This window comes from Sturnira hondurensis, unplaced genomic scaffold, assembly GCF_014824575.4.
Source record: "Sturnira hondurensis isolate 20B ecotype Veracruz unplaced genomic scaffold, ASM1482457v3 Scaffold0007406, whole genome shotgun sequence".
NCBI classification, from domain to species: Eukaryota; Metazoa; Chordata; class Mammalia; order Chiroptera; family Phyllostomidae; genus Sturnira; species Sturnira hondurensis.
Genome location: NW_028080037.1, coordinates 6,893,525 through 6,916,066, shown reverse-complemented (window position 1 = coordinate 6,916,066; position 22,542 = coordinate 6,893,525). Strand labels below are relative to the sequence as shown.

The 22,542-nt window shown below is 50.0% G+C and overlaps 1 protein-coding gene across 2 annotated transcripts in view; it reads left to right on the top strand.

Moving 5' to 3' along the window:
* TBX5 (T-box transcription factor 5) overlaps positions 1-16,599 on the top strand; it is a 41,459-nt gene extending 24,860 nt beyond the window's left edge. The window contains exons 8-9 of one of the 2 annotated variants that reach the window (XM_037052176.1): positions 6,282-6,508; positions 15,750-16,599. In XM_037052176.1, the coding sequence (XP_036908071.1) occupies positions 6,282-6,508; positions 15,750-16,324 (802 nt within the window). In that variant the 3' untranslated portion in view covers positions 16,325-16,599. Of the gene's footprint in view, positions 1-6,281; positions 6,509-15,746 lie in introns of both variants that reach the window. The other variant, XM_037052175.1, reaches the window with a different exon arrangement.
* The last annotated feature ends 5,943 nt before the right edge of the window (positions 16,600-22,542 follow it).

Genomic DNA, 22,542 nt, shown 5'->3' with positions numbered 1-22,542 from the left:
GTGAAATAGGTTTGTCCCAAAGGGTCCCATTGGCTCACAGTTGTCCCGAGGACGTGCAGGCTCAGAGCGGTCTGCCTCCCCTTGTCATGTTTGTCTACACCCTTGTCCCCACCTGTCTTCTCCCTGCCCCCCTGCCCAAATGCACCTGGTCTTCAGGGACACTGGCTGGGGGCAGATCACTTAACTTGTCCACCTCAAAACAGCGTTCCTCACACTTTAGGCAGATGTCACAGTTGCCTAGGGTTGGGAGGGGGCACTTATTTTAAAAAGCAGGTCTCTGGGTCTCGCCCTCCGAGGTTCAGAATCAGTGGCCCGAGGGAGCAGCCAGACACTGCCCTTGGACAAGGTCTCTGATAGAGGTGTCCCCTGGTCAGACCAGGATAATCCCAGGGCCCTGACTGAATGAGCAAGGACACGCAGGTAATAGTGACCTTATTTGCTGGAAATAGAGCCCTGTGGTATTTGGGGGGAAAGAACCCTATTCTCTACTTAGTGCTCCATTCTGGTGGAGCATTAGAAGCACCTGGAGTGTGCTCCAAGGTTTTCTTAGGAAACAGGTAAGACTTCCAGAAAACCTGGGAGAACTGCACAGTGAGCACACACATACCCCCTTGCTTAGGTCCTTCAGTTCCCATTTGGCCATGTGGTTGGCCTATCACACATCCGTTCACCTTTCCATCCACCCACCCTCCCAACTACCCATCATCCACCCACCAATCCATCCATAATCCACCCATCCACCCATCTATCCATCTATCATCCATCCACCCACCAAACTACCCATCTACCCACCAGTCCATCCATCCACCTTTTTTCTGATACATTTCAAACCAAGTTGCAGACCCTAGTACGTTCCACCCTTATGTACTTCAGCATGTTTATCGTGAACTAGGATTCAATTGTTCATGTATGATTCTTCAGGTAAAATTTACATACGGGGAAAGACCCAAATCTCAAGTGCACCATTCTCTTCTTGACAAATGCACATGCCTAGAAGGACCCACCCCCACTTCCACTCCATCCAGTGAATTTCCGCCTCCACCACCCACAGCAGTCAGTTTCCGGTTTCCTTTCACTATAGGTCACTTCTGTCTGTCACGGAATTTAGCATACATTGAATCATTCAGCATGTACTCTGTAGCATAAGGCGTCTCGGGGAGCTTTAAAAACTCCCGCTGTCCAGGCTGCGTGGAAGGAGAACAAAGACCAGAGTCTCTTGGGGGAGGCAGGTGGACTCAGGAGTCACCATTTCGAAGGAGAGTTCCCAGGGGATCACAGGGTGCAGTCCAGGTTGAAGCCCGCTCACTCCCCGGAAGAGATTTCCCCAGCCCTCCCCCTCCCCACTCTGCGCCCTGCTTCTCCTCTACCCCATCCCAGTAATGAATGTGCCCACATTAGGAAACTTTTTTTTTTTTTTTTGCCTATGAGGACAGGCAGATTTTTGGATCAGCACACAGAGCATTTGGTGTTCCTGAGAGCTGTTGCTTTGGGGTGACTTTGCCAAGGTCACCATTTGCCCTGAAGGGTCACCAAGACGTCCTTGACTTACCTCTGCGTGTGATTCCTGTCCGAGCAGAGGAGGCCCCAACACGGTGCCCTTGAGCCCAGGAAGCAGTTTGATTGAGGTCAGTTATACACTTGGCCCCTCTGGCCTTCCGGCTTCTAGAAGGATCAAGGCTTAGCCCCCGACCACTCCCTTCCACCTTCCCTCCAAAATCACGGAAAGCATCTATTAAAACTAAACATTGTTAAATGTGTGAAAACTGTTAGATTTATGGGATGGGACTAAAATGTTGAGCTTCTCAATTCATTGCGAGGGACCAGGTGACACGACCCCATGTCCAGTTACCATGAGCCTGTCGGGAGTTCACTTTGCCTTGACGCTTCTGCCTGTAGCTTCGCATCTAACTTCTACTTCAGGGGATCTCGACTGCTGATACAGAGCATGGGTCTTACTGTTCCGTTTGGCAAGGGGAGAAACCGAGGCAAAGAGACACGTCATGAATGATCCACAGAGCTGGCCTGGGACGTTCCCTGGGACTTCAGGGCCAGCTCTGTAGTATCACCCCAAAGTTTTTGTTTTTGTTTTTTTTAAATCCAAGCTCCCCTCTGAGTAGCAGATACCATTATGGACCACTTCCTAGAAAACTGACAAGCTCTAAATATCTGATAATTGGTGATAATGGGTGACAATTGGTGCCGTGCGGGGTTGGGGGATGTTCGTAGACCACTGGAACATCCCTTGTAAGAGAAGAACTTCTTCTCTTATATAATGTTCAAAATATAATAATGTTAAAAAACAACATAGAATAATGTGTGATCTCTAAGCTGGTGTTTATTGTGCTGTGTGACCCAAATATGTGCTAAGTCTGCCTATGTGCCATATTATTTTATAATCCCAAGAGGTGGCATTTCTCATTATCCCCATTTTATAGACAGAAGACTGAGGCTCAGAGAAAGGAGGAATCTAGCCAGTACCACATGGCCAAGTTCACTGGGGGCTGAAGTAAGCCATAGCCACCACCGAGCCTCACTTCAGAGCCCCAGCTTGAAATGCCCACCCTGACATCTAGAGGGTTAAGAGGGAAGCCCCGTAATCTCAAACCGAAGTTAAGTTTTGGCCACTGAAGGACAGAGAGGGCAATGTCTTCACATTTCTCGGTGCCCCTCAAAACACTGAGCCCTGGTGGAGTCAGTGATGGGGAATCGAGGTAACTTCTGGTGTCCCCCTGTCCTCCCCAGCAGGCTGGTCCCGGAACGGCCAGGGCGCTCACCGTCCCTTCTCCAGCTTGCTGGCGTGGTGTGAACAGAGTCATGAAAACAGTTGTAGATGTGAAGGAGAGGGCGACTTTTATTAGCACTGAGCTAAATCCCACCTGGGGCGAACCATCCCCGGTTCTTTGTGTGTCCACACATGTTACATCAGAATAACTTCCCCAAGCACGTTGGGGAGTGAATAAATGGCGAGAGCTGTGGCGGGATTGGGGGGCCCCTCGTGAATTTTAATCACAGATCGGTGCGCTCGCCAGCGGAGGAATCTGCTCCCGGAGAACAGGAATGTTACAGTCCCTAGCCTTGCCCCACTGCGCTGCTTTGGTTGTTTGGGAAAGGCTGCCAGAAACTGAGTAAGCATCGCAGGGCACAACAGCAACACCATGTCCCAGCACGCCAGCGGCCCGGCCACCTGCCGCAGTGAAAAGGCCAATTCAGACTGCTACAGTGGAAAAAGGTTCTCAGGGGCGTTCGTTAGCTGGCGGCATGCTGTGGGTGCAGCTTGGCCCCGGCTTTCAATATTCCCTTGTAACGTTTTACAACCCAGACCCGGCGACAATGGCGTCATTCATGGCACTCGCTCACGTGGAACAGAATGTGAGAGACCGGGAAAAGCTGGGCCGCGGGCTCCGGGCTCCTACACCCAGGGTGGAACGAGGTGCTCAGGACCCCCCAGTGGGTGTCCTGTGAGCCCAGTCTATGCAGAGCGAGTTGGCAGGGTGTGGGTGTAGCTGTTGATACAGCCAATAGCAGTGGGATTTAACGGGCAACTAAAGGTTCTTCAAATGGGAGGCTCAGCAGATTGGCCGGTAGAACAGGACATAGCCTGGGGGTAGCCAACCTCCAGTGCTGTTGTACCGGGAAGCGTTGTATCCCAGGACAGTTGTGTTGCCCAAGCAGCTGGTGCGAAGGCAACGATTTGCTGCTGTCCACCGTGAGTTGGCAAGAGCTTTGGAATATCGCTGACCTGGGCTGAAGCTCCATGTCACCTCTTCCGAGCTGTGTGATCTGGGCCAAGTTGCTGACCATCTCTGAAACTTAATTTCTTCACCGCTTAAGTTAATCCGATTGTACCCTAAAATAGAGTTGTTTCCAAGATCAAGTGAGGGAAAGCATGTGAGTCAACCAACACAGTGGCTGGGACATTAGGAGACACTGACCGGACAAGGTGGATGATGAAGAGGAAGATGAGGAGGAGGATGGTGGTGATGGTGGTGATGGTGGTGGTGGTGATGAAGGTGATAAAACACCAGCCCTGTGCTGCTGCCTTTCTTTCCAGACACACCAGGGCTTTTCATCTTGCACTTTAATTCTCCTGGGCCCTGGATTCTGCAGGGATGCACCCAGGCTGGAGACGAAGGTCGTTCATCTGCTCATCACCGGGACGTTAGAGGTCGCTGCTCTATTGCATGCTCTTTCGCTTGGTTCTCTGAAGAGCCCCGTGAAGGTCACCTGAATGTCATTGGATTGTATCGTTTTCTCTCCGTTGCCTCTATCATATCATACTAACCGGGAAGTCACTTCACCCTTTCGTCCCCCCTATTTCGACACCCGCCAGATGAGCTTGCAGACGTCGTATTTCAGGCACCGAAAGAGACGTGCCCAGCTGACGGTGGGGGTGATGTTTCAGGCTCTTTGGAGAGAAGCCAGCTGTGAGGGGCAAGTGCTTCTTGGGGTGAAGTGGCTTCCCCGTGTCTGTGAGCTCGAGTCATCAAAAGCAGGCTTTTGCCCTTTCCAGAGAGTGATTTTGCAGTTTGGCAAGGCTGGGACGGAGAATTCCTTGGAGCCCATTGATATGTTCTCTTGTAAACTCCCTCAGCCAACATTTTTTGGGAGTTATTTTCTTTAATTAAAACAAAGTAACCATCTCCGTTAAGAATATAAAACTGAAAGAACGATCCTCCCCCCTTTGTGGGAGCTCTGACAGCCCAGCACTTCCACGAAGCAGACCCAAACAGAATTGACGGCGAGGTTGGACAGCTTTTATTATTATTACAATTCTTCATTTTCCATGACGTAGCTGGAGCCGCAAAGTGAGAATTCTAAAGCTCATTCCATCCCTTTCAGCCTCCTGGCCCCAGGGAGAGATGCTCAGTGGCGGCATTGCTGCTCAAGACGGCTCCGGCTTTGGTTCTGAGAGGGCACATGCCACGGGAAAACTCGGCGAGGAGACCCCTGGGGGTCCTGAGCGTGCCTGGAGCCTCACAGAAACTTGGCAGGCCCTTTGTGTGCCCTGCCTGGCTGCTCTGACATGCTTTCACATGACAGACAAAGGCGGGGCCCAGAGTGAAGGCTGTCACACCTCCGAGGGGTGGAAATCATGACCCCCCAAATCCCTGCTCCCCTAAAAGCACATTGTGTTTTGAATATTGACGGACGTAATTAGGTGGTTGTCCAGAAGTCATTAGGGGACTGTTGGGTTAGGTTTCGGTGTGTGTCTTCCCAGCTCTGTGACCATGGGCAAGTTGCTTAATCTCTCTGGGCCTCACTTCCCTAATCTGTAAAATTCAGGCAAGAACATACCTACTTCCTGTGGTTATGGAGAGGATTAAAAAATGGGCTAATGCCGCATCCTTCAAAACATGTGTGGTGTAGTGTTTTATTACATGAGATGACTTCAGGTGTACTGTTTGATTTTAATAGATAAGGATTTATTTTAATAGCATTAGAGAAGCTATAATCAGCATCACAAGCCCATAATTTCACAGATATTACTGCTCAGAGTGAGGTTAAACTTATTTGGATGAAAACCTAATGTAGGAAATGCAGTAAGTTAAAGAAAAGTTGGTTCTGAGTCATGGCAAAAATCACAACTATATTTGGGATTTACTGATACGTATTTTTTCGGGGCAGGGATTCTGAACCCATTTCATGCCGTGGAGCTCACTGCCAGTCCAGTGACAACTGTGGATTAATTCTTAGAATAACCCGATCGAATGCACAAAATAAAATGTATTGGTAGCAAAGGAAACCAATTATATTAACAGTGATATAATGATGATAGTTGTCATTTGTTAAGCACTCATTCTTGTTCAGTTTTCCGCATGTATTTGCTCACTGCTTCTCTCAACACCCCTTTGAACTGGGAATTTTTATTATTCCTTGGGAAACAAAGGCATGGAGGAGTTTGTCAGAGGTAACAAGTCGAGCAGCTCAAAAGGAGATTCCAAGGCCCAAGCAGCCACCTACCTGTGCAGACTAGAGTAACCTAGGGTCATCCCTGACTACCCTAGTGGTCAGCTACCATTCTTGACTCATTTACTTTTCTAGGACTATTCATAAACCTACTTGCCTAATGTATAAGGCATGAAAAGTCAGTGCCCAAATGAGTACATCCAATGCATATGATACACTTGAGTATAATTGGATCACTTTGCTGGTCAAAGACCCTTTTGCTTCTTTTTCTGTGGCTTTTCTGGTGGGTCCTTTGACCCCATGGCTCAGCCGGTAGGGAGGGGAATCTCTATCAGGACACCGATCAACGTTGTTTCCCATCTTTTCTCTTTCAGTAAAGAATATCCCGTGGTTCCCAGGAGCACGGTGAGACAGAAAGTGGCCTCCAACCACAGCCCTTTCAGCAGTGAGCCTCGAGCTCTCTCCACCTCATCCAACTTGGGGTCCCAGTACCAGTGTGAGAACGGTGTGTCCGGACCCTCCCAGGACCTTCTGCCCCCGCCCAACCCATACCCGCTGCCCCAGGAGCATGGCCAGATCTACCACTGCACCAAGAGGAAAGGTGAGTGTGACAGCCCCCACCCAGCATGCCTCTTTCTCTGCTTCTTTTCTTTCCTTGCAGGGGTACGCAGGACTACGTTTATTCATTTAAAAATGTAAACAATCCAAAAATACAGTGAGATGGTAAGAAACTCAAACCATACAAGCAACACATGTCCTACCCCAATTCCAGCCCCTTCCTTGGGGAAAACTCATGTGAAAGGTCCAGACCTATTTTCTTCACTGACACACACACACACACACACACATAAAAAGTTTTGCTTTTGCTTTTGGTCATTGGTATCAAACTGTATGTGTTTTGCAACTTGCATTTTTAAAAAAACTTCAGAATATGTTGATATCTAAACCTGGAGCTGCCTCATTTTTAAAAAATAGTTTATTTATTTATTTTTAGAGAGAGGGGAAGGAAGGGAGAAAGCCAGGGAAAGAAACATCAGTGTGTGGTTGCCGCTCATGTGTCCCCTGCTGGGGACCTGGCCCGCAACCCAGGCATGTGCCCTGACTGGGAATCGAACTGGAGACCCTTTGCTTCCCAGGCCCATGCTCAATCCACTGAGCTACACCAGCCAGGACTCATTTTTTTTTAAAGCAATGAAGAGGAAGTATTGCCTCAAAAAGATGAAGTGAGTGTATGTCGTCACTCTCACTAGCAGACTGGAAGGTCGCTCCCAGCGCTGCTGGTTGTATCACGGGCCATGTTGTTGGGAGCGATCTTCTAATTGGATGTGCCTCTTTAGCTCACATGCCAGGGTTTCTCCTGGGTAGGATCTTAGCTCTTCTTTCCTTTCCAGTTCAAAATCAGCACAAAAAGGAGAGGAGAGAGGAGGGGCGGGGAAGAAAGGAAAGGGGGAGGGAGGAAGGGTCACAGCTGATTTTCTCTTCTTTGCATCCTTTCTTTTTTTTCAAACTACTAAGCTGGTGTGTAAGACATTCCTAGTTTCCTTTGCCAAATAACAAATGGATGGCTTTTCCTTGGCCATTTGAGTCCCAAGGGACTAGATGAAGGAAGGAAATTTCTGGTGGCCTGTTTTCTGAATCAGAATTGAAGCAGGTGTCACAGGCAGCGTGGCTGAGCTCTGCTTTACTAGAACCATGGCTTGGTGTGAGCTGCAGACAGGCCCGGTGAGCGCGGGGAGGGTAATGGGGCCCTGAAACGCAGGTTCAAGTCTCACCTCGGCCACCAGCTTCTTGTGTGACCTCAGGCAGGGTGTCCTAGCTCCTCTGTGCCTTAGTTTCCTGCTTTGTAAATGGTGCTAAGTTTTGTTGAGCACCAGATACTTACAAGCACCTAGTTAGTGGTAGCTGTGATTGTGTAAGGGGCACATATTATTCCGGAAAGCATGTCCCTAAAGGAAGCAAAGAGAAACTCTGCTCACCTGGTGAAGGCTTGGGAAATCAGATACAGGGGCCTGGGACCATGTAGCCTAGGGGTTATGCCCATGATGTTCAGAATCAGATAATTGGGGTCAATCCTATCTTTGCCATTTGCAAATGTTTATGATTAGGAGTCAGTTACTTAACTCCTCTCTACTCCTCACTAAAAAAAACCCAACAAACTCACCCAAGGACAAGCTTGTTGATCTTAGAGAGAGAGGGGGGAAGGGAGGGAGGGAGAGAGGGACTGAAACATCCCTATGAGAGGGAAACATTAATTGGTCACCACTGGCATGCACCCTGACTGGGGATCGAACCTGTAACCTAGGTATGTGCCCTGACTGGGAATTGAAACTGCAACGCTTAGGTTTATGAGATGATGCTCCAACCAACTGAGCCACATCAACCAGGGCTTCTATGCCTCAATTTTTAAAAAATCTGTGCATTTGGGCTTATGATTGGGCCTGTCTCACAGGCTTGGTGTGAAGAGGTTGCAAAATCATGATTGTATTTGGCACAGGGTTGACTCAATGCTTTGCTTGGGCCGGCCCAAATCTGGGTCTTTGGAGTGGCCCGTTGTGTCTCAAAGCCTCAGTAGCCAACACCGCACCTTTGGGAGTCCAGTGCTCAGTGTTCGGCCCTTACAATCAAGCTCAGTAGTAAGAACCAATGGACACGAAGCTCTGGTGGCTTTCTCTGGGGCTGGGGTTACGTGAGGAAACTCACAGTTTGACTGTTTGACGTTTACTCATCTTGCATTCTGAAGGAGGGAAGACCTGTCTGTGGTCCAAGTCTGGGCTGGGGAGCTGACCTGGGGGAGGCTGAGGTCTCCAGACTTACCTGAAGCCCGCCCAAGCTCCTTGGATCTCAAAGGCCTGAACAGTATCACCCCAACAGGCTCCCTGGCCCGACTCCCAGCAAGTCCGAGGCCGGATGGGCTGGGGACCAGATGCCTGCAAACACGTCTGCTTCTGCAGGCATGAGCGAGGGTTATGAATGTCTCATGGAGCACGGGTCCCTGCCTGAAAATTCTGTTTCCTATTAGATTGAGGGGTGTCCTGCCTAGGTTCCAGACCACAGCCTTTTCGGGAACACTATTAAGAAGGTGCTTCTATGAACCAACTTTATCCATGGGGAAACGGAGGCTCAGAAAGGCAAAATCCTGTGCTGGTGGTTCTTGAAGCTGGAATTTGAACCCTTGCCTGGTCTGCAGACTCTGCCTGGGCCCCGAACCATCCACTCTGTACCTTCCCCTTTGCCTGTCGGCTACAATCTCCAAATTGCATCCTCCACGGGAGACTTGCTCTTGAGACTGGGTCAAGCGGGCTGATTAAGAGCTCACCAGGTTTGAATTAGGAGCTCTGTCTATTAAATTAATGCCAGACCAAAAGAAGAGGAGGAAGAAGTTAAAAAGAATCAAGGCGCGTTTTTTAGGTTCAATATTTATAGCAGCATCCTTGTAAGTGCATTCCTAGAGGATGCAGGGCCGGGGCGGGGGGGGGCGGGGCTTTGAACGGAAGGCCGGTGAACCGCTTTCGATCATGGGAGCCATTGACTTTCAGGGGGAACTCTGTGGGGTCCTTGCGTGAACGGAAGGTCCACTTCAGGTGGCCACTGGGGAGGCTGGAGTTGATAGCTGGTCCATGGCAAGGTACCCCCATAGCGGACATTCTCCAGTTGTGTGGCCCTGGGCAAGTTGCTTTGACTTTCTGAGCCTTGACTACCTTTTCTGCACAATGCGGGTAACAGGGGTGCCTCCCCTGGGGGCTTGTTCGGAAATGAAAGGAGAGAATCCACGTGAAGTGCCCGAAGCAGGGCCTGACTTGTAAGTGCTCAGTGGACGGTCACCAGCCACCGTCCAGCCCTGGCGCAGCTCACGTGGTCACAAGCAGATCAGACATTATAATTATGCGAATGGTGACCGCAAAGTGCGAACGAGCAAGAAAGTGGGTATCAGACGGGGGGGGGGGTGGGAGGGGGGAGGGAGGGAATTGAAGCCCAGCGTTGTCGTTGCATAGAAGACGGGAGAGACGGTGGGTGTCTAGGCACAGAAGAAAGCATGTGCACGGCCCCTCAGACGATGGGGAGTCTGCCCCCCAACCTTGGGCAGTGAACAGAAGGCCAGCGTAGCTGAGCACAGGGAGGGGAAGCCAGGGTCCAGCGCGAAGTCAGCCCTCCTGAGCTGTCTTAAGGACTTTGGATTTCATCCGAACACCGGACGGGCAGCCGTCACGGGGGTTTAAACCCGTGAGTGACAGGATTCAGACTGTGTTTGGAAGCAGTCACTTGGCTATGATAGGAGGGGACTAGAATTGACAGCAGAGCTCTGGTGCGAGGCTGTTGGGAGCCTGGGGGCGTGAGCGGATGGTGGCTCGGACGGGGGTGTGGGTGGCATCGGGACTCGGTGACGGGCAGGAGATAACCAGGTGAAGAATTGCCCCTTTTTCACAGATTTGGAAACTGAGGCTCCAAGAGGTTGAGTAACCAGCCCAGTGTCACCCACCTAGTGAGTGGCCCCACCCCAAATCCACACCACGATCTGTGCCCTGGGAGTGCTTGGGACAGGCACCCTGCGGCGGTCCTTTCACCCTTCCAGAAACCTCTGCCCTTCTCACCTCCCCCCACCCCCAAAAGAAAGCTCCCAGGGACAGGGAACATTCCAGCCAAGTGCTGTCTGTCCTGCCTGCCCGAGAGACAGAGAAAGCAATTCATCATCAGCCTCCATTGTAAAGTGATAAGAAATCAGTGGAGGTTTCCTTCCAGTTTGGGATTCCCGTTAAGTGATAACTCCATGGGTGGCTTTCCCCTGGCCCCTGGCTGCCCCACTCACTATCTGACTTCCCCCCATTGTCTGTCTCCTTTCCAATGAGCCCAGGAGGCCAGTGCAATGAAATGTCAAAGGGCCAGGCAGGCCAGAGGGCTCCTTGTGTTTGGGCCCAGCTGTCTCCAAACTATCTATCCCGATGGATGGAGCCGGGAAGGTCTTTTATCAATGCCACTCAACCACAGCTGGGACCCCAGGGCCTGGGAGAGCACTTGTCTGTCTTCCTTCCCCCATCCCTCCCTGACCAGCCCCCACCCCTTTAGAAACCAAAGGCAACCCAAATAAAGATTTTAGGCAAGCGCTTTATTGCACTGGATATGCAAAGGGGAGTCGGAGGTGGGAGGGAAAGGGGAATTGCACACAGTAAAGGGCTTTGCAGGGTGCTCAGTGCTTTCTAGGGCAGTTTCATGGGGCTTCCCTGCCTGGATCCTCACCGCGGTCTTTGAGCCAGGGAAGCTGCCCTCCATCCCCATCCCGCGGGGGCAAGCAGAGGACTAAGGGCTTGGGTTAAATTGCCAACGTTGTGTGACTGGTGAGGGCAGCTCTGGGATGCATTCATCAAATGTGTATGATCAAGCATTTCCCTAGTACCGGCCACTGTGCTGGGTGCTGGGGATACGAGCAGGATGACAGCGTTTCCCGCTCTCGTGAAATTTGCTTTCCACTGGTGGAGACAGACAATAAGCAAGAAAAGAATGGCTTTGGCTAATGGCTGAGATCTGAACTGGAGTCTTTTGATTCCTAATCAAGGACGTTCTCACAATACCATTGCAGTCCCTTCTACTTTAAGCTAAGAATTAAAATCTACTCACCCATCCATCTGCCCACAAGTCCATTGGTCCCTCCATCTATCCATCCTTCCATCTATCCATCCCTCCATCCTTCCAAATATCCACCCACTCATCTATCCATCCATCCATCCCTCCATCCTTCCAAATATCTACCCACCCATTCATCCATCCATTCATCCATCTATCCATCCATCCATCCATCCATCCATCCATCCATCTATTCTTCCATCCTTCCATCTACCCACCTATTCATCCATCTGTCCATCTACTCATCCATTCATCTATCCATCCATTCTTCCATCTACCCACCCATCCATCCATCCATCCATCCATCCATCCATCTGGTCCAAAGTTACTACCTTTCATCTTCTTTGAACATGAGCTTCATGAAAGCTGAGAGGCTAAGACTATGGAGCACAAAGGGCACTGTTTGGTGAGTCAGAGGCCTGGATTATGGTTCCACTTCTGTGTTGCTGAAGATCACTCAGCAGCAGTGGCTGCTCACCACTCTCCCTCTCTGGTCTCAGCCCAAACGAAGTCATGTTGCCAAGGGAAATGACCCATGTGGGAATGGCGATGATATTTGTTCAATGGGATTAGCGATTTGAAAGTGATTTGAAAGCAGCTGTGTGTTTCCCAGCTCTGGAATCCACCCAAATACCTTCAAGTATTGGATGACCTTCACCAAGCCATCTGTCTACTCTTTCAAGGGAGAAAAGAGGTCAAAGAGAGTAGCCCCCCGTTATTTAGACAGAGAAGATTTAAACACTCACCTTATGTGCAAGGAAGATGGACAGAAACTAGACTGCCCTTCTGATGATCTCAATTCCTACACTAAACTTCTGTATTATCATCACGTACAGTCAAGAGCCGAGACTGGCATCATCCCAGCGGTTCATCCAAGGTCACAGAACCAATGAGAGCCAGAGACATAACTCTGTGCCCTAAAATCTCTGTTCTGGATTCATCATTAAAGCCGCTTTTCCCCAGAAGCAATAGCATCCAGGAAAATGCAAGGGGCCGGGGTTTCTCCCAGGGCTCTGCAGCGATCAGTGGTCAGAATCAGGAAGAGCTTTATTGCTCCTCCGAGATTCGAAGCTGGGTTCAGGACCTCTCTTCTTACACAGCTTTCTCAGACCGAGCGGTGGCCTCGTCTCACCCAGGTCTCGAGCCGAGGCTTTGGCCCCTTCCCTCACCGTAGAAGGTAAACAGGACTTGGCTGGGGAAGAGGGGTCTTTGTTGTTGATCAGTTATCAGGACCCGTCCCCCCCCCCCCCCCGGCTGCGAGGACAGAAAGCAATCCATGACCAAAATAAGTGCAGAGATGATATCCAAAGCATTTATCACAACCTGAAATTTGGATGCTTGCTTTGGAGTTTCTTTACAATGTGGTGAGGTTCGAGAGGAATTTGAGAGCGCTCCGGACCCGCTTTCATCGATGAGCCAGCACGGAACTTTTCTGAGGGCTCTGCATCAGACCTTTGGGGTATTAAAGCCTGGAATGTGTAATTTTATGATTTTCCAAAATGAGCTCCAGCCCTTTTCATATTATTCTTCCTTTTTTTTTTTTTTTTTACTTGTAACAAATCTGGAAGGGGATCAGAAACTTGGGAATGGTTAGTTTTGCCTTGGGTTTTTTTGTGTTTTTTTTTTTCCCTTGCCAAGGGTACCCTTCAGCAGCTGCTCTTTCTATTATTGCAAAGGGGAACGCCCTGGTTAAACGGAAAACCCGAAGGTTCTGAATCCAGCGACAATGGAAACATTCCGATTTATGGATCCGGGGGTGGAAGCAGGAATGGAGGGAAGAAATCAAGGGAGGAAGCGACCAAGACAAAAAAAAAATAAAAAAGTTGAGTGTAGTCGTGTCTTCAAGGTGCCAAAAGAACGCCCGGTTGAAAAGTGAAAAGTGGGGTTGTCTTCACACATCTGGCGTGACGCGGACAGAACACCTGGGGGCGTGGCTGCCCGTTTCACTCTTTGTCTGGACACATCTTCGGGCGTCCTATGGGTCCCAGATGGGTCCCAGAAAGAGTCTAGCTGAAAATAAGTTTGTTGGCTGTTCGGTGGGTACAACCCTGGTGCAGGCATGCTTTGTTTGGGAGATGTTTGACTTGTCTGTGGAGAATGATGCCGGAGGAGATGTAGGGTGTAACCCAGGCCCAGGCTGCCCTACCGCAGCTGGGGGGCTGTTTTGTAACGGAGTCCAAAGTCCAAGGGGTGAATGACTGGCTGGGAACTTTGTATCCGAGGACCCCCTCCTGGTCACAGAGGGTCAGCCCCCCCGCCCTCAGTGCCCAGGGCAGAATGGAGAGGGGCCACGGATGTGTACCAAGCTCAGGACTGTCACTACCTGTTGACCGCTCTATCTTCAGCACCTGGCACAGGATCTGGGCACTTGGTACGGTTGCGGGAATATCTGTTGAATGATGGGGTGAGTGGCGTTGTCTAGCAGAAACCGAGAGAGCTGGCAGCAAGGTGTGGCGGGCAGAGTGGGTCAGACCTGGCTTTGACTCCAGCCTCCAGCCCCTTGGGTTGGTCACTTCCTGGGGCCTCGGTTTCTGCCTGGGAGACAGGAGGGAGCGCAGCCACCTGGGGGAAGGGCTAGGAGATGAGAGGAAGGTCCCTAGGCAGCCGCCCCATCAGCGGCAGCTCCCAAGTCCTCCCAGCACCGAGTCCTGCGTCCTGCCCTCGAGCCACCCACCACCACCGTGCGTAGCAGGGATGTCCCACGGTTTCATTTTTCTTCACACACCCCCAGTGACAGACGTAGTTCTGAACATTTATTGATTAGAGAGTGATCGGAAGATGAGGAAAGAAAAATCTCCAGTTTAGGGGTGGACCCGCAGCTCGGGAATGGATCTGAGTAGAGGTTTGCATCTCGGTAGAAAGTCCCAAGTACTCTTCCCCCAAAGGAAACACGCGGAGGTGTGTTATTACAGACGGGACCTGCCATGAGGCCGAGGGGCGGTGTTCCCCTCTCTCAAGCGCTGCCCTTGGAAAGACACTGGCAGGGGGGTTACACGCTTGCGCTCACTGAACTCTTAGCCGCCCAGCGGAGCGAGGATGACTGACTGACTTGGAGATGAGGCAAATCAGTCCCTGCGCGGGCAGATGCCGACACCCCACGGACAGGAAGTAGAAAAGCCAGGGTCAGTCCCGGACGGGTCTGCACGTCGGAACCTGGAGTCTGGATATGAGGGGGTCCTTGAGCCCCTGGAAGTGACGTGCACCCTCCACTCCCCCAACTTTGCGTTTCAGTGCATTTTTCCAGGAGGGAGCCCAGCCTTTTGTGAGTCCCCAAAGGGGTCGGCGAGCACGGAGGGGTCGGCACTGTCCATGCTAGGAACGCCTGCACCCAGAGAACAAGAGGAAGGGTCTTGCTCAGCCGCAGAGCGGCGGCTCGGTCGCTTGTGCTGACTCAGCAGATACTCCCCAGGCACTGGCCGGCGCGAGACGTCAGGAAAGGGTGTGGGAAGGCGTTCATTGGAGCTCCCATCCATTTGTCCATCCGTCCTTCCATCCACTGCACACACGGGTCTGGCGTGCCTTCTCCGTGTTGCATGGTATTGGAGAGCAGAGACTCTGGATTCTGATCCTACCTAAATCCACTGTTATTCGTCTCTACCAGGCTTGGGCAAGTCTCCTAACCTCTTTGTGTCTCCTCTCTGTCCTCTGTAGAATGGGGCTAATAATAATAGGACTCATGGGGCTAATAACAGGACTCATCTCATAGGGTGGCTGTGAAGGTGAAATGTGTTATCTCATGGGGAGAACTTCAAACCCTACGTGTTGTTTTTACTGCTATTGTTGGTTTTATTATTATTTTTTGTTACTAGGTAGGAATCGGGCTCTGGAAATGCCCCGCCTTTGTGGAATTTATGCAAATTTAGCCTGGGAGGAAGGAAGATCATTTAAATAATGATAACTCTTATTTCTTGAGTGTTTCTTTGTACCCAAGCTCTGGACTAACTAACACATGTTCTCTCGTTTCATTCTCAACAATTTCCTGTGTAGCAAAATGCTCTTAGGAGCCTTTCCATTTTGCAGACAAAGAGACTGAGCTCAGAAAGATCAGAGTGTTTGCTTAGAAGTCCATGGCCAAGGTCCTCACTGTGACAGTCCCCCCCTCTTTGCAGCAGAATGGAGCCCGGGGCTTCCGGTCCTAGGACATGTGACTTAACAGCTGTCCCTGCCTTGAGCAGCCCCGGGGGCCGGCCCTGGCCTCATGGCTCTCTCTCCTCCTGTCTTAGCAGATGAAGAGTGCTCCACCGCTGACCACCCCTACAAGAAGCCCTACATGGACACCTCACCCAGCGAAGAGGACCCGTTCTACCGCCCCAGCTACCCCCAGCAGCAGGGCCTGAGCGCCTCCTACAGGACAGAGTCGGCCCAGCGGCAGGCCTGCATGTACGCCAGCTCCGCGCCTCCCAGCGAGCCGGTGCCCAGCCTGGAGGACATCAGCTGCAACACATGGCCCAGCATGCCTTCCTACAGCAGCTGCACCGTCACCACCGTACAACCCATGGACAGGCTGCCCTACCAACACTTCTCCGCTCACTTCACCTCGGGGCCCCTGGTCCCCCGGCTGGCTGGCATCGCCAACCACGGCTCCCCACAGCTCGGAGAGGGCATGTTCCAGCACCAGACCTCCGTGGCCCACCAGCCTGTGGTCAGGCAGTGTGGGCCTCAGACTGGCCTGCAGTCCCCCGGCAGCCTGCAGCCGACTGAGTTCCTTTACTCCCACGGCGTGCCGAGGACCCTGTCCCCACACCAGTACCACTCTGTGCACGGGGTCGGCATGGTGCCAGAGTGGAGCGAGAATAGCTAAAGGGAGGCCCGCTTCCTGACAGACGTTCATGCAAGAGAGAGAGAAAGAGAGAGAGAGAGAGAGAGAGAGAGGGAGAGCGTGCAGGAGAGGGGGAGAGAGGCAGTAGCAGAGAGAACCCCACGGACAAGACTCTCCATTTTACCCCCATGTTCACGCCTGCACTCGAGAGCCCCCCACCCCCACCCCAGACACTGATCTAATCAGTAGCCCGAAACCACAATTCAAAAAATGTGACTTTGTTGTTTCATCTCAAAACTTAAAAAAAAAACCAAAAAAAAAAAAAAACGGAAAAAGATGAATCCCATCCCCACCACAGGCACCACGTTCATCAATGGGCCGTGTTCACGCTACCGCTACAGGTTCTCCCCGATTCCTTCCTTTGGTCTCAGAAAGTCTTGCCTCATCGAGTATTTTACCCTAATGTGGAGTTGGGGTCTTTTCCTGCCTTGGTGTTAATGTTGACATTGTTATATAATAAATAATAATATATTTTTTCTTTCAACTTTCTTAATGGGGACCCAGTCCCTTATTTGGGGGGAGGTCTGAGGCAAGTATGTTTCCAAGTCTGTACTTGCGGGGACCCCTTCCTATAAACCGCCCCCTCAAATCTAAATTTGCCACCTTCCCCTTGACTAAGAAATGACCTGCCTCTGCCGTGTGCTGTTCCTGAAAAGGTCCCCTACGTGCCCAGCTTTTCTTGGATCGGGCCCCACCTTCCCCATCCTCACGGAGCCCAGTTTGATTTCTGGGGGAGTCAGGATAACCTTGGACTCCATGCGGCGCCGTATCTTACTCCACGCTCGCTCCCGTCTTCCCAGCTCTGGGTCCTTCCAAGCCGTCTGTCGCTAAAGCGTGGCCTATAGCTTCCTGGGCCGGAAAGCTTGCTCTGAAAAACTTTAAAAGCCCTGGTTTACACGCGGGCAGAACTGTGATAAGCAAGGGGCGAGCCCCGTGCTGACAAAAGCGGTGAAAAAGCCAAAATAAATATTCCTCCTGATAAAAAACAAAGCCAGCCCCAGCCTCCAAACCTCCTGACGACCCAACTGGATGCAAAAGCAAAACCCACAATTCCTCACGAAGAGGCAAGACGTGCTCACCGATCAGTTCTCTCCAAGGAGATCGTACCAAAGGCCGACACCCAACTGTGGTTATGGAAAGCAGAAAACCGTGTTTTAAAAAAAAAGTGTGTAAGTAAAACGTTATTGCAGGGTTCTTCAGATGTAATATTTTACTGGTACTATTTATTTATAAATAGGAGTTCTAATTAAGTAATAACATGAAATCCAGCATGGGAGCTGGCCAAGAGCTTTTAATTTTATTGATACTCAAAACCAAGTTTGCGTTCTTTTTTTTTTCCTTTCGAATGTGCTTTGCTTTCTTGATTTAAAAAAAAAAATTCTTTTTTAACTGACCCTAATAAAAAGAACAGGGTAATATGAGAGGCCGAGTATGTCCAAGTACGTGAGAGTGTGTGAGTATGTTTGTATGTGAGTGTCTTCAAGCGATTTTGTCTTTTTATGTTGCTAAGGGGGGGAGGGTGAGAATTAAGTACTCATTTCGTATATTTGTGTGCCAAGTAATGCCTAATAAATACTATGTGCTTAAAAAAGTACAAGGGGCTTGAATACCCATTTTTTTTCCTGTTCTTTCTACTGACTGCATAGAAAGGAACTCAGGTAGAGGAAGTAAGAAGTTGTTGTCTTCCAGGTGAATTTTTCACCCATCTGCCCTCTCTCGCTCATTTCGAGGTATTTAGAATCTCTTGAACTTGAGTGTGATGGAGCTGAATCTATGTCTCCCCTGGCTTATCTCCGTGGAATGGAGGTATTCATTTTCATTGAATTTGAGCCAGCATTGGAAAAGAAAAACCATCAGGAATCCCAACTGGTCAATAAATGGTATCCGCCATGCTGTAGGTCACACCCCGATACTTGGGTTTCTGAAGGATCGCTCTCTTTGAATTCACTGCCGGAGTTGAGTATCTTGGAGGCCCCAATGCACGCAACTTTACAGACCAGCACTGGGCATTTACCGAAAACCCACAAATTTAGGTCTGTGAATCGGTCCTATATGACATATATGGGGTAGTACAGAGCAGCAAATAGGTAAGTGAATTAGTCCCACAAAATGTTTTTAATTCCACTTGTCCAGAATGTCACATTCCTTTGGAACGGGAATAACTGCCGTGTTGATGACAAATTCTTCATTTAATCAGATCCCCCTGGGACGCTTCCTAGTCGAAGAATCCCCGAGAAATGTGAACCCATGATAGACACGAGAAGTCTGCCTTTTTCCATGTACAGTGAAGAAACTTGGTCAGTGGCATTTTTGTCCCTACAGAGAACAAATTAGCACAGTTTGACTGACTCAGTTCTCACTGTCCTCTAAAGAGGTGTTTATTTTGATGGGTACACACACACAGAAAAGTGACCTTTGAGAAACTTGCCTTCCAAATGCCTTGGCCAACGACGCAAGGCCGTCAGTCTAACCCTCTCACAAGAACAGCACAAGAATTCCGAAGGAACGTCCCCCCAACCCCCGCCAGCACTCAAAACAGTGGTCGCCCTTGGAAAAATCATTAAAAACAATGTTCTTAGCGAGTTTCAAAAAAAAAAATCAGCAGAGGGACACGCTCATTCCTTAACACAGACAAGGTGACCTCTTTGGGCTCCAAACAAAAGAGATAAAGGTGTAAGGATGTGATGGCCAAATGTCCCTGTCGTTTTACCATTGTTTAGATGCCGAGAAGCAGACACAAATTACTCTATTTCTGTAGCATGCTTAGTGGACCCTTGCTCTGGACTAGACATGTCATTAAGTACTGGGGACCCAGGGGGGACCAAGGTGGTACAGGTTGTGTTTTCCTGGACTGTACGATTTAGTGAGAGAAAACAGCTCTTAGGTAGTTGCATAATCAATGGGCTGCAAATGCAGGAAGAACCGTGAAGGCAGAGTGAGGTCACGATGCTGTGATAAGATAAGACCAGGGGTCCTAACCTGCTTCACAGGAGGGGACTTTTGAACTGAGCTCTAAATGATGAGTAGGAATTAGCCTGGTGAAAAATTGTAACAGCATTTCGGGCAGTGGGAATAGCTCGTGTAAAGGTCCTGAGGCAGAAATGATGATGGAGAAATGAAATATCGGTTCAGGAGTGTGTAGTGTTCACCTAGTCTGCATCGCTCATCTGTTCAATTAGCACATGGCAAGGTCCCACCTCGTACGGTGGACACCTGCACTCACTGAAGACTTATTGGTGGTGCTGGTTCCCCCAACAGCAGAGCACAGACTGGATTTGTGAGTGGGTCAGCTGCTTTGTACTCGGGAGGAGAGTGTCACAGCATCTTCCTGGCCCCCTGGTCCAACACTGAGCACTTGAGTGTGGGGCTCACAGTTAAGGGGCAAAAGGATCACCAGCACTTTGAGTTTCAGATCATCAGTATTCCTGAGCTCAGAGACATTGGGAGCACCCCCAATGTGGCACAGCTGCTGCGAGACAGAGCTCGAGTAATCAGGAATGCCCCTAAGTATTTCTTTTCCGTGACATCCATTATGAAGTTTTCTTAATCGTAAAAACTGGGGACAGCCTTCTTATCCCATAACTTGGGGTTGGTAAATAGATCGGTGTATACTCACACAATGGCATACCACAAGGCCATCAGAAAATGCGTGAAGATGACTTAAACACGGTATTCAACATACATTATGGGTAAAGAAGGCAGCTGCATGTAGCTCCTCAGCTTTACTAAACATACCTGCATTCTCAGGGGAAAAATCAGAATGTACAATGAATAACAGTGGTGGGACTGTGAGGGGTTTTTTTGTTTCTAAAGATTTTATTTATTTATTTTTAGAGAGAGGGCAAGGGAGAGAGAAAGAGAGGGAGAGAAACATTGATCAGTTCCCTCTAACAAACCTGCAGCTGGGGACCTGGCCTGCAACCCAGGCATGTGCCCTGACCGGGAATCGAACTGGCCACCTTTTGGTCTGCAGGATGACGCCCAACCCACTGAGCCACACCAGTCAGGGCTGGGACTGTGATGCTTGACAGTTTCTTTGTTTTATTGGGCCTTTCTCTGTTTTGTGCGTGTGATGATGAAGATGGGTTATCTTTGTGGTTAAGAATAGGATTCATCACTGAGATAAAATCCAGTTCGTTTCTTGGTCATTGGTCCAACAGAATGTCTGAAGAAGGTGGCGCACCCTGTTCTTCTTTGAGGGCGAAGGGCCGGCACTCCGGAGTGACATGAGCCTGGTCAGTGAAGGAGCCGGGTACCAGGACCAGTCAGCCGGGGGCTGATGACGGGGTGCTCCACCTCCCAGTCAGGAGATGCCTGATGCTGCTCTCTGTCCCCACTCCCTGGGACGCTGCTTCCGTTCTTGTAGCACCTGTGGGGTTAGGCTGCTGTTCTGGGGTAAACTGTTATTCTCTGGTTCACAAATGCATCACACACACACACACACACACACACACACACACACACACAGAGCCAGGCAGTTGTAAGGATCTCACCTTTGTTCTCTCACTGGCCTGGCTTATCCAATTCACCATGCCACAGACTGCTTCTGTGACTGGGGGCAAGCCTGCTTGCCTGTAGGTAACACCCCAATACTTGGGTTTCTGAAGGATTGCCTGCTTGCCCAGGGGAGACACGGCGGCCAAACCCATGTTTTAGGGTCTGTTTTGAGAAAAACCTAAACTGAGAGAGTAAAACTGCTAACCTCGCAGCTTTTCCCCTTTAGACAAGAGGGTAGAAACACTTGACCCGAGAAAGGTTTATAATCTCTCTCTTTGTTTTTCTCTCTCTGTATCTTGTCTTTCTCCCCCAGAGAGAGAATCGTGAGAGAAATGAACAGAATGAAACTGCTAGTGTACACAAGTCTAGTCTCTAACTGAACTTTTTTTTTAGTTCCTTCCACCAAGATCCCCAAGATTGCCCCTTTATTAGAATCATGGCTCTCAGGCTTTCTTTCGCCTCTGCGAGTTCCCTTGCAAAGCTGCCGCGGGTGCATGGGTTGCACGCAGCACAGCCCTCAGAGCACGTCACTGATGTGGGTGGTTTATCTGAAAGGAGCTGAGCAAGGCACAGCCTGCCCAGCTGCCCCCAGCAGCCCTGGACCATCGATACTTCCAGGACATCCTTTCCTGGAGGGTTGCATCCTCACTGATCAAAACCTTGACATGGAAAAAACTTGGAGATCTTATGTCCCAGAGCTCTGCCTGCGGAAGGTCCCAGGGGTGTCCCACCCGTGGCCTGCAGGCCACCTGTGGCCCAGGATGGCTATGAATGAGGCCCCAACACAAAAATGATAAATTGACCTAACACCCTTTTCGGCTCATCAGTTTTCGTTAGTGTTTGTGTTTCGAATGTGTGGCCTAAGACAACGCTGGGTGTGACCCAGAGACGCCCAAAGTCTGCACACCCCTGGAACCACGGGTATGAAGTAGCTGTGGTACAAATTCAGCTCCTCTTCAGGTGGAAGGTTGTCCTTAAAACAAAGGTCTAGCTTTTCCCAACTTCTCTGCTACCTGCCTCCTTTTCCTGGAGAAAAATACATTTGAAGGGAAAGAAGAGGAGAGGGGAGAAGGGGAGAGAGAGAGAGAGAGAGACTCAAGAAAAGCTTTTACGTTGCTCTAATTTCTGAAACATAAAAGCTATTCTTTTAGAGTAAATCCATTTTTTCCCCGTGGCATTAAGGATAGAGAAATTCCTAGGAAAATAATTTGTCAAGTCTCGACTGATCAAAGATACGTATGAAAGCACCCCACTTTTTTTCTTCCCCAGGCAAAAACCAGCCCCCATCTCCGCTCGGAATGAATCGGCAATTCATTTACTGACTGTCAGATAAAGTAGCACAATCCCCATCACATCTTTAACTGGGACGGGACCAGAAGGAAGCAATTCCATGCCCACCGAGTATACAAGCTGGGGGTATGTTAGTGATTAGAGGGATCCTGGCCTGGGGAGCCAGAGAGATATGACTCAGAATCGCAAATGCACCATAAATCTCCCTTTTATTCAAAATGTGTGTTTTATAGTCGTTTCCTGGCCAATTGCTGCCTTGAATAAATATATACCATATCTGGACTTAGCTTTTAGGCCCAGAACTGGGGTTTGTCGTGAGGGCCAACTATTCTTGCTATTTCCAAGAGCAAATAATGCAAATCTCCTTTCTCCCTGACTCCCCAGCCACGTCCCACATCAAAAACAGAAACAGA